The sequence below is a fragment of the Musca domestica genome, unplaced genomic scaffold (genome assembly GCF_030504385.1).
Source record: "Musca domestica strain aabys unplaced genomic scaffold, Musca_domestica.polishedcontigs.V.1.1 12, whole genome shotgun sequence".
NCBI classification, from domain to species: Eukaryota; Metazoa; Arthropoda; class Insecta; order Diptera; family Muscidae; genus Musca; species Musca domestica.
The window spans coordinates 3,534,401-3,549,549 of NW_026712155.1; the positions used below are offsets into that span (position 1 = coordinate 3,534,401).

At 34.6% G+C, this 15,149-nt stretch overlaps 2 protein-coding genes across 4 annotated transcripts; both read left to right on the forward strand.

Moving 5' to 3' along the window:
- Positions 1-669: 669 nt before the first annotated feature.
- LOC101898698 (esterase B1-like) lies at positions 670-8,040 on the forward strand. The gene is made up of 4 exons (XM_059118093.1): positions 670-1,035; positions 1,101-1,419; positions 3,667-3,820; positions 3,880-8,040. Exons 1-4 carry the CDS (start codon positions 989-991, stop codon positions 5,079-5,081), a joined length of 1,722 nt encoding a protein of 573 aa, XP_058974076.1. The 5' UTR covers positions 670-988; the 3' UTR covers positions 5,082-8,040.
- A 2,329-nt stretch (positions 8,041-10,369) lies between these two features.
- On the forward strand, positions 10,370-14,446 carry LOC101898526 (esterase B1). 3 transcript variants are annotated; one of them, XM_005175104.4, is made up of 4 exons: positions 10,370-10,416; positions 12,436-12,538; positions 12,624-12,942; positions 13,007-14,446. In XM_005175104.4, exons 2-4 carry the CDS (start codon positions 12,492-12,494, stop codon positions 14,366-14,368), a joined length of 1,728 nt encoding a protein of 575 aa, XP_005175161.1. In that variant the 5' UTR covers positions 10,370-10,416; positions 12,436-12,491; the 3' UTR covers positions 14,369-14,446. The 3 variants fall into 3 exon arrangements, with proteins under 3 accessions (XP_005175161.1, XP_019890728.1, XP_058974077.1); XM_020035169.2 differs by lacking the exon at positions 10,370-10,416 and adding an exon at positions 10,516-10,556; XM_059118094.1 differs by lacking the exon at positions 10,370-10,416 and adding an exon at positions 10,692-10,731.
- Positions 14,447-15,149: the final 703 nt, after the last annotated feature.

A 15,149-nucleotide genomic window follows, 5' to 3' on the forward strand; every position in this document is an offset into this window, starting at 1 on the left:
TGTATGTATTTATTTGTTTAGACCAATAAAAACAAAATATTTTCAAAATCAGTGATTTTAAGAAACGCAAATTGCAGGAGGATCTAACGGATCTCTTTAGGGACTCGACTATGAGTTAAATAATTTCACAAAATATGTTCATATTGACGTAGTCTTATCGAGGTCATAATAGAATTTGCTGGATTTTTGATTTTCTGTCGCAATAGGTCAAGGCACAAATAAGTAGCTTCTCAAAGTTTCCTAATTTTTCCCCTTCCAAGATTTTTGAATCGCTAGTCCTTGTTATGGCATTTTATTTGTCTGAGTACCAAGAACCCATGGACCGAATAATGCCGCTACGAGTCTGGCTCATTATACCAGATCTTCCGAAATTGTATTGTTTTTCTTACAACTGCACATTTACGACAATAAAATATAAATAATAAATGCCTATAACTACATCAATTACACAAAAGTTCTGACATAGGCCTAAAGTGTAAAGCAATAAATGTCCATAAAATGACCCAGCACGGCAACGCCACTGGCAACCACATTGTACTTACATTTGAGTCATATTGTCAGTCCGCAATTGAGTGACACTCGATGAACACATTGAGTCGTCGAGACTGCTGGACATTCACACCGACGATGCAAGTCGAAATGAACGCCTGACTTTAATATTTAATTACTCGCAAACCAACCAACCAGACCTAGCACATTGTTCAATGTTTGACGAATATAAATTTTATTACCAAAACAAAATTCTAGCGTTCCAACAACAACAACAACAAAATGTTATAAGGTAAATGACATTAAAAATAAACAATTATATTGAAATAATTAATTCGAATACCTGTTTGCCGAAACAGCCTAGCATAAAATGCATGCAGTCTGGAGAATTAGTCGGCCACACGTTCTAATCAGTTCGAAAGTGTTAATCGTGCAACGCGGCTGTTTAAATCGCGAGCATTTCAATTAATCCAAAAGAAAAATAGAAAACATATTCAAAATGGAATTTAAAGCTAGTTTCTTTCAACACATTCAAAACGCATTTAGGTATTTAGTTTAAACTGTCACAAATGATGAATATTCTATTGAATTAATTTCGTGTTTTTTTTTAGTTACATAAATTACAAATACAATCAGTTACGCCATACCACAAATGAATATAGAATTATCAACACTTCTTATGGTCAAATTAAGGGAGTTAAACGGATAAATTCTTGTGATTCAAATCAGAGCTTTTTTGCCTACGAAGGTATACCATTTGCCAAACCACCCATTAATGAGCTGAGATTTCGTGCACCGCAACCTCCTGAGCCATGGCAGGATATACTTAACTGTACGAGAACAAAATCAAAACCTTGCCAAGTGAATGCATTGTTTGGATTCGTTGAGGGATCGGAGGATTGTTTATACCTCAATGTTTATGTTAAAGAGGTAAGTTGGTGGTTATGAAATAAAAACCCTACGAGAAAAAAGAAATTTTTATGAACCCCCTTTTAAGCTCAAGGAAGTAGGAGAATCATTATAAACGCTATGATTATTAAACATTTTTGTATTTCGTAGGGATGACTCTGGACTGATTTTGACTATTTTGGGCTAAAGTCACATTGAATTTCTTTAAAATATTCGATAGCTTGAGATGTAGCAGAAGGAGTGCATCTACATATGCCATCTTGGAAATGGATCTAATGATGGTGGAAATAATGGGAAGATGGTGGCAAAGGGTGAAGAGGGTAGATGAAAGGGAAGACGGGGGTGATAGGGCGAGTGAAGAGAGGGGAAGATGGTGAGAGGAGGGTGTGACCTTGCCCAGAAGAGTAAACATATATAGAAATACAACAACGATATAACAACAAATAAAAAATCAGGAAGGCCCGACCAAAACCTTGAATACACTATAAATTTTCAAAAAAAAAAAAAAAAAAATAAAAAAAATAAATAAATAAATAAAAAAATGCTGCTAAAATTATAAAAATATCGAATACCGTTATATTGGGCTCATACAAATACGGGGACTTGTAAATGCAATTTTCCTCATACGCCATTACGATATTCAAATACGAAACTTGTAACAATTCCGGTGAATAACGTCGCTAAAATCGTCAAAATAACAAATATCTGGAGGTACAGTTATATGGGGCCATACATACGTAGCGTGGACCTGTATATGTAATTTTTTGGCACAGGCTGTAGCACCTATTAAGATCTTCAAATACGAAATTTGAAACAATTCCAATAAATACTGTTACTAAAGTCATCAAAATACCGAATAATGGTGGAAACCATTGTAAAGGGGTATGCGCTAATTTGAATCTATATAAACAATTCTATTTCAGAGGGAGAAATGCTCTTAAAGAACTCCTTGTGTAGAATTGCAGATAATTCAAATTAAAAATGTGGCTAAAATCGCCAAAATACCGAACGTCGGACGGTACCGTTATATGGGGGCTATACGATATTGTGGGCTTGCATAGCCCATCTTCGATCTTGACCTGCTTGCAGGAAAGAGAGTGATCTGCTCATAATTTTAGCTTCCTATATTAATTCGTTTTTACTCTAGCGTGATTTCAATGGACGGTCGGACAGTGCTAAGTCGTCTTAGATGACGAACTTAATATACCCTCATTACTATGTATTGTGGAGGGTATAAAAACTAACAGAGTGCTGGGCAAGAGTAAAATTCGCTCGATTTTGAACGAATTTTACTCATACTCAACAAAGAGGAAAATATTCTCACTCATATTCGAGCAACATCGAAAAATTGAGTTCGCTCGAATTCGAGTGGGTTTCAGTCTTTGTACAAATCCGAGCGAATTTTTCGGAGGACTGCTAAATCGTCAAATGTATATAAACGGATTTTGTCTAAAAAGGCACTAAGTCTAAAACCGGTATTTCGATAAGGCACCTATTGACCTATAAAACGATATAATCTCCAAAGCCATAAGTTTGAGAGTATATAAATTTCTCAACAACATTCGAATGTACTCGAATTGAGTTTTTATTGACAATCCGTTATTTCACCACCAGCCATATGGCATCAGAGAAAATGAAGTCCAAGGGATTTTACATGATTCTCGTCTTGAAGGCCCCAACCACGGTTCGATGCGTTGGTCAGTGCTCCTTTAAAATTACCGATAGTTATCTTATAGATTGGTAGCCTTCCACGGTATTCCAGATCTTAGAGGTTTAGTCTACCTTACACCTCTGGGAATACGTATGAACCATAACAACGCATTGCATCCAAACAGTGGCCACTCCACAGTCATGCTATATTAATGGATCTAGGAGCTCTTGGCACCCGCGTCATCAGAAGGGTCCCCGCTCAGAATTCATGATCGAAAATTCTACAACTTTTTGTTCCATACAAAACGGGCCGGTCACTCAAATTGTGTAAGAGGTTTAGACACGGTCAGGGAATAGAACCAGTGTTACACTTATGAGGCTCCACAGAGAATAAAAAAGTCTGCCCAAAATGTGTCTCATTGAAACATCGATTTTAGATCCCATGTCATTGAAATAAATTTCTTAAGGTTATTTGGAGCTGATGTAGCCATATTTTGTCCATCTGTTTGTCGTGTTCAGCTAACTGTCAACTTACTTGTTTATATCTTGAGAAATATATCATTTGATAATTTCTAACTTGTTAATTTATTTTTCTTTTATTGTTTCCCCATTTTACAGAATGAGAACGTTAAACAACCCTTACCAGTAATGGTGTATATCTATGGCGGGGGATTTCAATTTGGCGAGGCCACAACAGATCTGTATGATCCAAATTTCTTTATGACTCAGGATGTCATTGTGGTGACTTTTAACTACAGACTTGGAGTATTCGGTAAGACTTTTCATATCTCTGAAAGTCACCAAAAGAAATTTAAATATATTTTATTATAGGATTCCTCTGTCTCGACGATCCCAATCTCAATATACCCGGTAATGCTGGCATAAAGGACCAACTTTTAGCATTAAAATGGATCAAAGAAAACATACACAATTTCAATGGAGATCCGGAAAATATTACTCTTTTTGGAGAAAGTGCTGGAGCTGTTTCGACGCACATGTTAATGCTGTCTCCTCATGCCAAGGGCTTGTTTCACAAGGCCATTCTACAATCGGGTTCTGCATTATGTCCATGGGGTTTTACCAACAAACATGATTGGGGCTATAAATTGGCCTGTCACTTGGGCTACAAGGGAGGCAATGATGATGAGGCTGTTTACAAATACTTAATGGCATGTAAATCTCGACATTTGACCATCAAACCCAGAGATCTATTAACAGATACAGATATATTGGAAACTAATGCATTCTGCTCATTTGTACCCGTTGCGGAGCCATATGAGACCAAAGATTGTATAATCAGCAAATCGCCTAAGGAATTACTCTCCACTGCCTGGGGTAATACAATACCCGTCATTATTGGAGGTAACTCAGCTGAGGGTTTGTTTTACTACCACTATCTTAAGGAGTATGAGGAGTTGTATAGAAACCCCGAAAACTTACAACATTTATTACCCGTTGAAATAAAACTCGAGTTAACGGGAACAGAAACCCACAAAATGTTGGACAAACTAAAACAGGAATATTTCAATGGCATGGATCCCCATATAAGGGAGAATTTTCTGTCCTACCTGGATGCAATGGGTCACAAATATTTCTGGCATCCCATGTATCGGGCCATTAAAGCTCGCTCAGCATATGCCAAGAATGCCGCCACATATTGCTACTTTTTTAATTTTGTGACGAGTAAAGGAAATTTGTCTCGAGTGTTCCTATGTTCCGATCCCAATGCCACAGGTGCTGGCCATGGTGATGAGGTCTGCTATCTCTTTAGAAATGCCATATCAAAAACTCTTTTATCTTCCCAGACTGAATTGGATTGCAGATCGCAAATGATTGGCATGTGGTGTAATTTTGCGTTACTTTCCACTCCAAATTGTTACAAAACTAGTGCCATCACTTGGGATAGTGTGAGCGCGGATGCGAATGATGTAAAGTGTCTGGTTATTGCAGATACAGTTGAAATGAATACTCTGCCGATTCAGAGACAAATGCAATGCTGGTCTGATTTTTATACCAGCGAATCTTTAATTTAATTTAATTAAGTGTTAATGTAGTTTCAACAGTAAACATTTCTATGAAATAAGCAAGGGAGAGCTAAGTTCAAAATCTGTTATTTTTCTCAGCTGATCGTTTAAAGAATATTTTTTTCAATTTTACCTAAAAAATACTCTTCTTCGTCAGAAAATGTTAATTTTTTTGATAAGTGTGTTAGTTATTTAACAATTATTAACCAGTAAAGAAAGTCTTAAAGTCGGGCGGGGCCGACTTTATGATACCCTTCACCACTTTGCTAATTTAGTAAAGCTCCATATAAAAATTAAAAGTTTTTTTATTTGAGAAGGGACTAAATATGCCGAAGCATTTGAATCTTTTAAATTCGGACTTGTATTGCCCATTTGGTGTACAATTAATTTGAAATCGGATAAAGATATATATGGAAGCTTTATCCAAATCGGAACCGATCTCGATAAAATTTGGCAAAGATATTTCTGAGCTGTATTTAATATATATCTCTAAATATCGTTGTTAGGGAGTGCATATTACGGCTGTGGGTAACAAATATAACAAATCGGATGAACAATATATATGGGAGCTATAGCTATGTCTGAACCGATCTTCACCAAATTTGGCATACTGCCTTCTAGACTCAATTCGGTCGTATGTGTCAAATTCCATCCAATTTGGACAATATTAGTCGTTTGGTGCACAATAAAAGGTAAATCGGACGAAGTTATATATGGAAGCTTTATCCAAATCGGAACCGATCTCGATAAAATTTGGCAAAGATATTTCTGATCTGCATTTGATATATTTCCCCAAATATTGTTGTTACAGAATGCATATTACGGCTGCGGAGGACAAAAATAACAAATCGGATGAACAATATATATCTGAACCGATTTCGATAGAATTTGGCCTACTTATTTTCAGGCCTAATCTGGTTTTATGTACAAAATTCCATACCATTCGGCCTGATATTACACGTTTAGAGCACAATAAAAGGCAAATCGGACGAAAATGTATATGGGAGCTATATCTAAATTTTGACCGATTATCTCCAATTTCAATAGGGTTCGTCCTTGGGCCAAACAAATGATATGTGCAAAATTTCATCTGGATAGGGCAATAAATGCGAACTGAACTTTGTTTACAAAAATACATGGATAGACGGACGGGCGGACATGCATAAATCGAGAATGTGATTCTTTGCAGATCATCAAAAGGAACTATGGATCTATCTCGTTTCCTTTTGCCTGTTACAAACAAATGCACAAAGACACCTTGTGGTGTAGGGTATAAAAAGCAGCTAAGTTCGACTGGGCCGAACTTGTTATGTCCTCCATCATTTGGAAGGAAATTGAAAAAATCCGAAAACTACCTTCTAAATGGAAACCGTTATATGGGGACTGTACGAAGACGTAGATGAAGACGTGAATAATGTCGCTAAAATCATTAAAACATCGAATATCGTTATATGGGGGGCTATACGAAGACGTGGACCCTAATACAAAACATTTTGTCATAGGTTGTAGTACCAACTTAAAATACGAAATTTGAAATAATTCCGGTAAATAATGTCGCTTAAATATCCCTAAAATATCCCAGACAAAAAACAAGGGAACTGATGAGGATTGGTGGCTCTTTCCCTGCCCTGTCCCCTGGTAAACATTACCATCGTTCTCCACTTGTTTCTATAAAAACAACAACAATGGGATTAAGCCTGGCTATTTTTAAACAACAAAGTGATTGCCATACAATGTTGGAGCATATATAAATTGTAATTTTCAAAGGCTTTTGGCCTTTTATATTTTATACATACAAAATAATACAATTCACAATATTTGGATCTTCAACACTTTATAACTTTATGTGAGAAAGGTTAGAATTATTGGTTTTTGGAATAGGATTTTCTCCCTAATGAGAATTAAAAGTATTAATATTGAAACTAGCATTTATGCTGAAATTTTATTCCAAAATTGGTTCCAACCCAATGTAAACTTAAACTTAAACCAAAACCATTTGTTAATATTTCTCCTTCAGAGGTTTAAATGCCCATTATGTGCTTTAAATCATGAATTTCAGAAAACTCCGTTCAAAATGTGTCGAAAGTCTGCCTTAACTTTATGACAATTTTCTTTCAGAATGGTAATTACCCTATTTCAAATGCTTCTATTTAAAAATTATGCTTTAAACATTAAAATTCGAAATTGCGGGAGCTACAACTTATGATGCATTTCGAACATGACCCATCAGCAAAAATTGGCTTCTCTATCACAATTCGGTTGGAAAATCAACAGATAGCCTACTATTATGTCGATTGTCGACTACTATTTGATCGATTGCTATAGGAAAACAATGAATATAACTTCCATTGTAAAGTCTTTGCTATACCTTTCGATCACTTTTACTTATTTTCCAGATTTCTTATTCTGTTAATACAAAAAAATATTGCTCATACTTTGATTTTGCACGTGTTGAACATTTCTGAATATTATTGTTTTTTGTTCCTACTAGTAGTCGGCTTGAAGATGTGTTTTACGTCAGATTTGCAAATTCAACCAGTTTTGAAAATATTAGCATCTTCAACAGTTAGCGGTGGTATTGCCTTATAAACACACTTCCCAATGGTAATACACTTGTTTTAAACTAATCCGGAATGCATTCTAATTTATTTGATATAAAAGTAGTTTTTTTTTTTTTTTTTTTTTTTGTGGGAATTAAAATTTCAGCATTAATTCATATTCTGACACACTCATTTCAAAACAGTCGATTGTAGAAGAAAGCATGAGTACCGGTGCTTCGACATAATTCTCCCGTTTTGATATATTTTGTTGGGGAATCGTTGGTTTCAGAAGTGATTAAGGGAAAGTAAAATATCTCCTTTCTATCTCAAGCAAATAGAATTAAGTTTGCCATTACCCTTCTAAATCCTTGTAGCGTTTAAAGTCTCTTAAAATATATGTTCAAAATAACAAATGAATTATTGTTATCTACAGTGAGCTCTACTTAATTCTTCACACTTATTCATGTATTTGATTATTATTTTTATTTTATTTTATTTATTTTTTTTTTTTTTTGAATTTATAAAATTAATTTCAAATCATTAATTGTTTCTTACTATTGATAATTTCACTGCAGTGGACTTTGTCATTGGCATGTTTACTATTATCAATGTTATAAGCTATGTATATGTACATATTCAGTGTAATTACACATTTTGAAATATAGTTGAAAAGCTGAGGCACTCGCATTGAATGAGCAGTCCATTAAATATATTTATGTTATGAATCATCAGAAGGTTTACCTCTATATAAAAAAAAAAATAATTTTATTCAAACAGATGAAAACAATATTTATAATACTAAAATCAAATCAAATCATTAACCAAACCACACACTCAAAAAAGGTTGCACAAGAAAACAAATAAAAACAATTTGTTATAAAATCAATCATTAAAACTGGCAATGCAACTCGTGCTAACAAAATTACAGAATTATTGAAGTCGTATCCACTTTATTCTGAACAAAAGGGTACGACTCAATTCGAACGATGTAATAAGCTGTTGTTAATTACACTTAGAAAGATTTGATTTTAAACAGTGCGTTTTACATTACAGAAAAATATATCGATTAAGAATAGAATACAGAAAATTGTTCCACACTGAGAAATATTGCCGTAGAAATGACTGAAACTCTGTAAAATTATTGAAAATTATAAAAAACAGGTTAAAAAGTATCAGTAGACAGATGTATATCCTCAGACAATGTTCGATAATTTAAATATATTTTGACTTCTGTTATTATTATTATTATTATTATTATTTGTTGAACCTTTATGGCGAGAGAAATAGTTAGATATAAAAAAGTGGTAAAGAATCGCCGAATTGTTTCGCAAGATATGAAGACAAAATTATTGAAAATTTTCACCCTTTGTGGGTGAGGTACCAGAAGGGGTTCGAATTTTTTGAATTTAATGGCTATTCAAAATTTTAACCCTTTGTGGGGGACAGGTAAGGAATGGATCGATATTTTCACGGCAGATCTTGTGTTAGTAGAAATATTGGGATTTGTGCTATATGAAGAGACCCAGATGCTTATTTCCGATTTTATAATCGTTTTGATTATTCTACATTTAGACCCTCTGTGAGGGAGGTAACAGAAGGAGTGTGTCGATATATTTCATCTTCATATCAGACCTTGGGTTAATAAAAATATTGCGATGTGTGTAATTTGAACATTTTATAAGAGTTAAATTATTCAAAATGTTCAAACTTTGGAGGGGGGGAGAGGGGAAGTACTTGATAGAGTGGACCGACATTGTCCATTTTCGCAACTGACCTAGCACTGATTCAAATATAAGGATTTGCAAAGTTGGAGCAAAATTGAATTATCTCTTGTCTTTATGTGCATTGGTATATTGTTTTTTGAAAATTTCGACCTTTTATTGGGGAGGTGCATCGTGCGCACCTGCCAGCCAGACAGACGGACGGACATCGCTAAAAATGCCCTGAAACGGATTTGGTCCAAATAGACTTAGGATCTAAACCCTTATGTCGATAAGGCACGTCTTTGGCCTCTCCAGCCATATGGCTAAGGCTATAATTAAAGTTTTTAGGCTAAAACTGATTTTACCCAATTGATGTGACTATTCCATAAGGTACCACTTCCGATCATATACATTTTTTATTGAAAGAATCACCAGGCCAAAATTTGTGGTCGTAAAACGTTAAATAAAACAAGTAAAAAGGCAGCTAAGTTCGCCCGGACCGAACTTTTTATACCCCCATTTGGAAGGAACGTGCATAATGTAAAAAATCCATTGAAATATGCTTTTATAATTTTAACAATTATGAGTATCAGATGTTGGAGTCATATGGGGCTATACGAAAACGTGAACCTTTACATTCAATTATCTGCCAGAGACGGAGGTGCCTATTACCAAATACTGCTCCAAATACCAAGATCGAAATAATTCTTTTGGAAAATGTATCTAAAATCATCAAAATACTGAATATCAAAACACCGTCCTCCGCAATGAATGTCGACTGTAAAATTAATATTTTTAATAAGTTTAATTATCTCGAGTTATTTTTCTCTGTGTAACTTCTTGATAAAATGAAAAACAGTATAGCTCGTGTTCATATAATTAGTTTTAATTCAAACACTCACATACACACACTCACACACACACAATTTACAATTGCATTTTACAGCATCACGTAACTTCTGTTAAGTCCAATAATTAGGAAGTTTAACACACAATTTTAATTAATGCATATTAATTACAGATGTTAAGTCCAGTCAAGTCAAGAAACTAAAACAAAAAAAAATATTTCAAATAGTTTAATCAGAGCTTTCTTAGCAAAAGGTATAAACCGATCGGAATAAGTGTTAATAATAAATGAATTAAATAATACAAATATATTAAGGACTACAACAGTTAATAACAGCTGGTTTTTTAAAATTTAAATACATTTGGAAAACGAATAGTTCAAAGACGGTCAACAAGTTTAGTGTTTTCTGGTTATGCTTAACACTCTGCTTTATAACTTACTGACAATTCTGTCTACTTTATTATCTCCTTAAATATGTGGTCATATTCATTTTTATTTGTGACAAAGTAAATCATTTAAAAACAATGTGAAAAACTTGGAAACGATGGAGGTTTTACTTCTTATTCAAAGTGCGGCTCTTATGGGCAAACTGGCAAAATACAAATAATTTTGCGTCTTAACAGTGACTTCAAGATAACGTAACTTTGTTAAGCTCGGACTCCGAAAAGCGATAAATAAATCCTTTTCAATTCCGTATATACAAAGTTTATATAGACTCACTGATGCCAGCGATATTTTCGATTGGAAAATATGGCCAAAACCCTCACAATAATTTATATCAGGGTGTATCTTTACTTTTCGATGCAAACTTTCAAACATACAAAAATAGATGTGTCTTTAAATTTTTAAAAAAATTAAAATTCATTCAAAATTCTGTTAAATTCCAAATGTAGCCATTATATTAGGGTCTATACGACGACGTGAACCTTTATAGGCAACTTTTGTCATAAGCCATTACAATATTCAAATGCGAAACTTACAAAAATCAGTGAATAAAATCATCAAAATACCTAATATAGGAAGCTACAAATATATGTGGGCTATACCAAACCGTGGACCTGCATAAACAATTTTCTGTCATAGTTAGTAGCATCCATTGCGAACTTCAAATACCAAATTTGAAACAATTCCGGTTAATAATGTCGCTTAAATCACTAATATACCGAAAATGGGGAGATAACATTATATGGGGGCTATACCAAAACGTGGACCTACATGGCCCATTCAAAACTTGGACCTACATGGCTCATTCATTCAATACCAAAAGTCCTGTAGACATAATGTATATTTGAGTACAATTTTAACAACCTATTTCATTTCCTTCGGAAGCTAGAGTGATTTCCACAGACGGACGGAGGTGTTACAACCGAATGACAAAAATGATAAAAATAGGTTTCAATGACTATAAGTTGGGTAATGTTATATATAGACCTTGGGAACATATGGCTAAACCATAATGGCTAAAATTTTAAAATATTCTTTTAAAAATCCATATTTTTGGCCGTCCTTGATACATCATGCCTTAAAAATCTAAGAAATAGACAGGTCCTGAAATAGGAAAGTTCTTGTTAAAGATAGACCTTGAAAACATATTCTATAAAACTTCCACATTTTTGAAAAAAAAATCTTTTTGAAAAATCCTGTTTGTGGATAGACCTTGGTACATTGTACTTGGATTGAGTTCGTAGTTGGGCAATGCCGGTCCACCCTCCCTGACAATGGGCCACAATTTTGGATAATTTTAACGTCATAAAATATGAAATTTCACACATCCCAACATTTCTTCTGACACCAAACCTGGTGTAAAAATACAATATATCGGTTTACTCCTCCTGGTATTAACACAAGATCTAGCCCGCATTTGGGATATATCGGAATACTCTTTCTTGTACCTTCCCACAAAGGGGTTAAGATTTTTGAGAACCAAAATTCGAAATATTCATCCGATTCTATCAAAACTCAAACTTTGCAAATATTTTACTCAACCAGAGGTCAGATGTGAATATGACATTTATCGGTTCAATCCTTCTGGTGCCTTCCCCATTAAAAGCTAATATGGTGATTAGAAATTATTCACAGAAATTAGAAATAAATGTTCGATTTTCTTATAATTTTGAGCATCCCAAAATTTTTATCAGTATTAATTAATATCTCATATATAGGAAATAAAGGAGATATTATTATCAGACTTATTTTTACTGTTTTTATTTTTTCCAGCATATTTCATGATGATTATAATAAAAATCGACCATAATTTAATTATTTAATTACAGTTCAAATATTTCTGCTACTGTTATATCCCAGCAAGAGTACGACTGAATTACACAAAATGGATGTTTACCTTAGACCTTTGAATTTGCTTAAAATAATCATAAAGTTAGTACAAATTATGATATAAGAAATTGTTAATGTTTTCCTACTGATTCTACTCATCTCTCTCTCTCTCTCCCCTCCACTACAGATTGATCGTTCACAAATATCAGTACTACAGTAAGGCCACAAATGATTTCTACACAACACAAACCTCAAAGGGTCTGGTAAGAGGTCGTAAACGTAACAATGTCTACAACGAACATGGAACGTACTATGCATTCGAAGGGATACCTTATGCCAAACCTCCCTTGGGTGAGTTAAGATTTCGGGCACCACAACCAGCGGAGCCATGGAAAAATGTATTGGATTGTCTACGAACCAAATCGAAGCCCATGCAATTTGATTATTTGGCAAAGATAATAATGGGCTCCGAGGACTGCCTCTATTTGAATGTGTATGTCAAAAAGGTAACTCCTCCCAATTCCTAAATTTTATCAAAATTTATTAATAGATTCATGATTTATCACCCAGTTGAAGACCTCCAAACCCCTGCCTGTCATGATCTGGATTTATGGTGGTGGTTTCAATATTGGCGAAGCTAATTGGGATTTATATGGCCCAGAATATTTCATGCAAAAGGATGTTGTTTTGGTGACTTTCAACTACCGAGTGGGCTTATTTGGATTTTTATGCCTAGATGATCCTGATTTAAATGTACCCGGTAATGCTGGCCTGAAAGATCAAGTGATGGCCATAAAATGGGTCAAGGATAATATCCACAACTTTAATGGAGATCCAAACAATATCACTCTTTATGGAGAAAGTGCCGGTGCCGCCTCAACGCATATAATGATGTCCACCCCTCAAGTCAAGGGTCTTTTTCACAAAGCCATAATGCAGTCCGGTTCGTTCCTGTGCCCCTGGTCATTTACGGATAACCACAAATGGGGCTATAAAATAGCCTGCCATCTGGGTTATCAAGGCAAGAATAGCGACAAAGAGGTCTATAGATATCTCAAATCACAATCTTCAAAGAGTTTAACCCTTCGCGACATAAAACTGTTCAGCAAAGAAGAACATATGAGCCAAATGCTTTTCCATTTCGTTCCGGTTGTTGAACCCTACGTCACGGATCAATGTGTGATCGACAAACCCTTTAAGCAGCTACTTGCCACAGCTTGGGGTAATAATATTCCCCTCATTTTGGGTGGAAATTCTTCAGAGGGTCTACTTTTTCACAATACTACCAAGCATAGTAAATTTCTAATAAATGAGTTAAGTGATTTGGTCAACCTCTTGCCACATGATGTAAAACATTCCCAGGATCCGGAGAAACTCAAGTTAATGGGTCAACAACTGAAAACAATGTATTTTGATGGCAAGCAACCAAATTTCCAAGAACATTTCTCAAAATACAAGGAACTCATGGGCCACAGAGCCTTCTGGCATCCCATTTTGAGGACGATCCAGGCACGCTCGAAATATGCTCCAGAGAGTCCCCTCTATTGCTACTACTTTGATTTTGATTCGAAAATTTTCAATCATTTTCGTCGTCTCAGTTGTGGTGATTCGATTCGAGGGGTGTGTCATGCCGATGATGTGATCTATCTTTTCTACACTGCCTTGTCCGAAAAACTCAACCGAAATAGCGAAGAATATAAATGCATTAAACTCATGATTGGTATGTGGTATAATTTCGCCTTGACCTCAGATCCCAACTGCAGTGAAATCGAACCGGTTGTATGGAAACCAGTTGCCACAGAAAAGAACAGCAACAACATGAAACCCATTGAGAGTCTCATCATTAACACCAATCTAGACTATGCCAATTTGCCAATGCTCGAAAAGATAAGGATGTGGAATGAATTTTATAAGCCAGGTGATTTAATTTAGTTGGAATTGTTTTAGTATTTCGTTATAAGGATAAGGTAAAGAAAAATAAAAAAATAAAAGAAATGAAATAAAACATGATCAGTATTTTTTTTTTCTTAGTGGAGAAGACAAAGAACTAGAATAGCATTTATCTTGAAGACCTTATTACTAAAAAAGAAAAAACAAATGAACTTGAAAGTTTTCATAATTCATAAAAAAATTCTAGAACACTTCAATACATAGTGTTTCAGAATCGTGAATGTTTTTAAAGAAAATATAATATTATGCAACACGAACATTATGAAATATATTCTGCCACCAAAGAAGAAGACCAAAAAAGGACTGCTGTTATGGAGCCCAAAAAGATTGGGGCCTTGATAACCACAGGAATAATTTTCTGAGGCTCAGGTTTTGCAAATAGTTTAGAATTTTGATTCTCTCTCTCTCTCTCTCTCTTTCTCTCTCTCTGAGACAAAGTTATAGCTACAGAACAACAATTACCGACCTATATCTAAGATCTCAATAAACCACTTTCTTTGGTATATGATCCTTCTAGGAACTGTTCTTAATGGTTAAAATAGCTGAAATTATACAAACTTTACTTACCGATATTAACTCATCAAATAGTAACTTTTTAAAGGAGCGTCAAATAATATTTCTTCTTGGCATGAGGGCTCCAAATGTTGGTTTTCTATCACATTGCGGTTTCAAATGGTGGTTTTTAACACTGCGCACCACAAACAATTATTTCAGGAAAAATGTAATAGAATATGAAAGTAAAGCATAGAATAGAAGACACGTG

Bases quoted from the DNA above. Each gene is read 5' to 3' on its own strand.
- LOC101898698 (XM_059118093.1), top strand. From the start codon at position 989: ATGGAATTTAAAGCTAGTTTCTTTCAACACATTCAAAACGCATTTAG. The intron at 1,036-1,100 runs GTATTTAGTTTA...GTTTTTTTTTAG, and splicing joins CACATTCAAAACGCATTTAG to TTACATAAATTACAAATACA. The intron at 3,821-3,879 runs GTAAGACTTTTC...ATTTTATTATAG, and splicing joins CTACAGACTTGGAGTATTCG to GATTCCTCTGTCTCGACGAT.
- LOC101898526 (XM_059118094.1), top strand. From the start codon at position 10,707: ATGGAGGTTTTACTTCTTATTCAAA. The intron at 10,732-12,435 runs GTGCGGCTCTTA...ATTTAATTACAG, and splicing joins GGTTTTACTTCTTATTCAAA to TTCAAATATTTCTGCTACTG. The intron at 12,943-13,006 runs GTAACTCCTCCC...TTTATCACCCAG, and splicing joins TGAATGTGTATGTCAAAAAG to TTGAAGACCTCCAAACCCCT.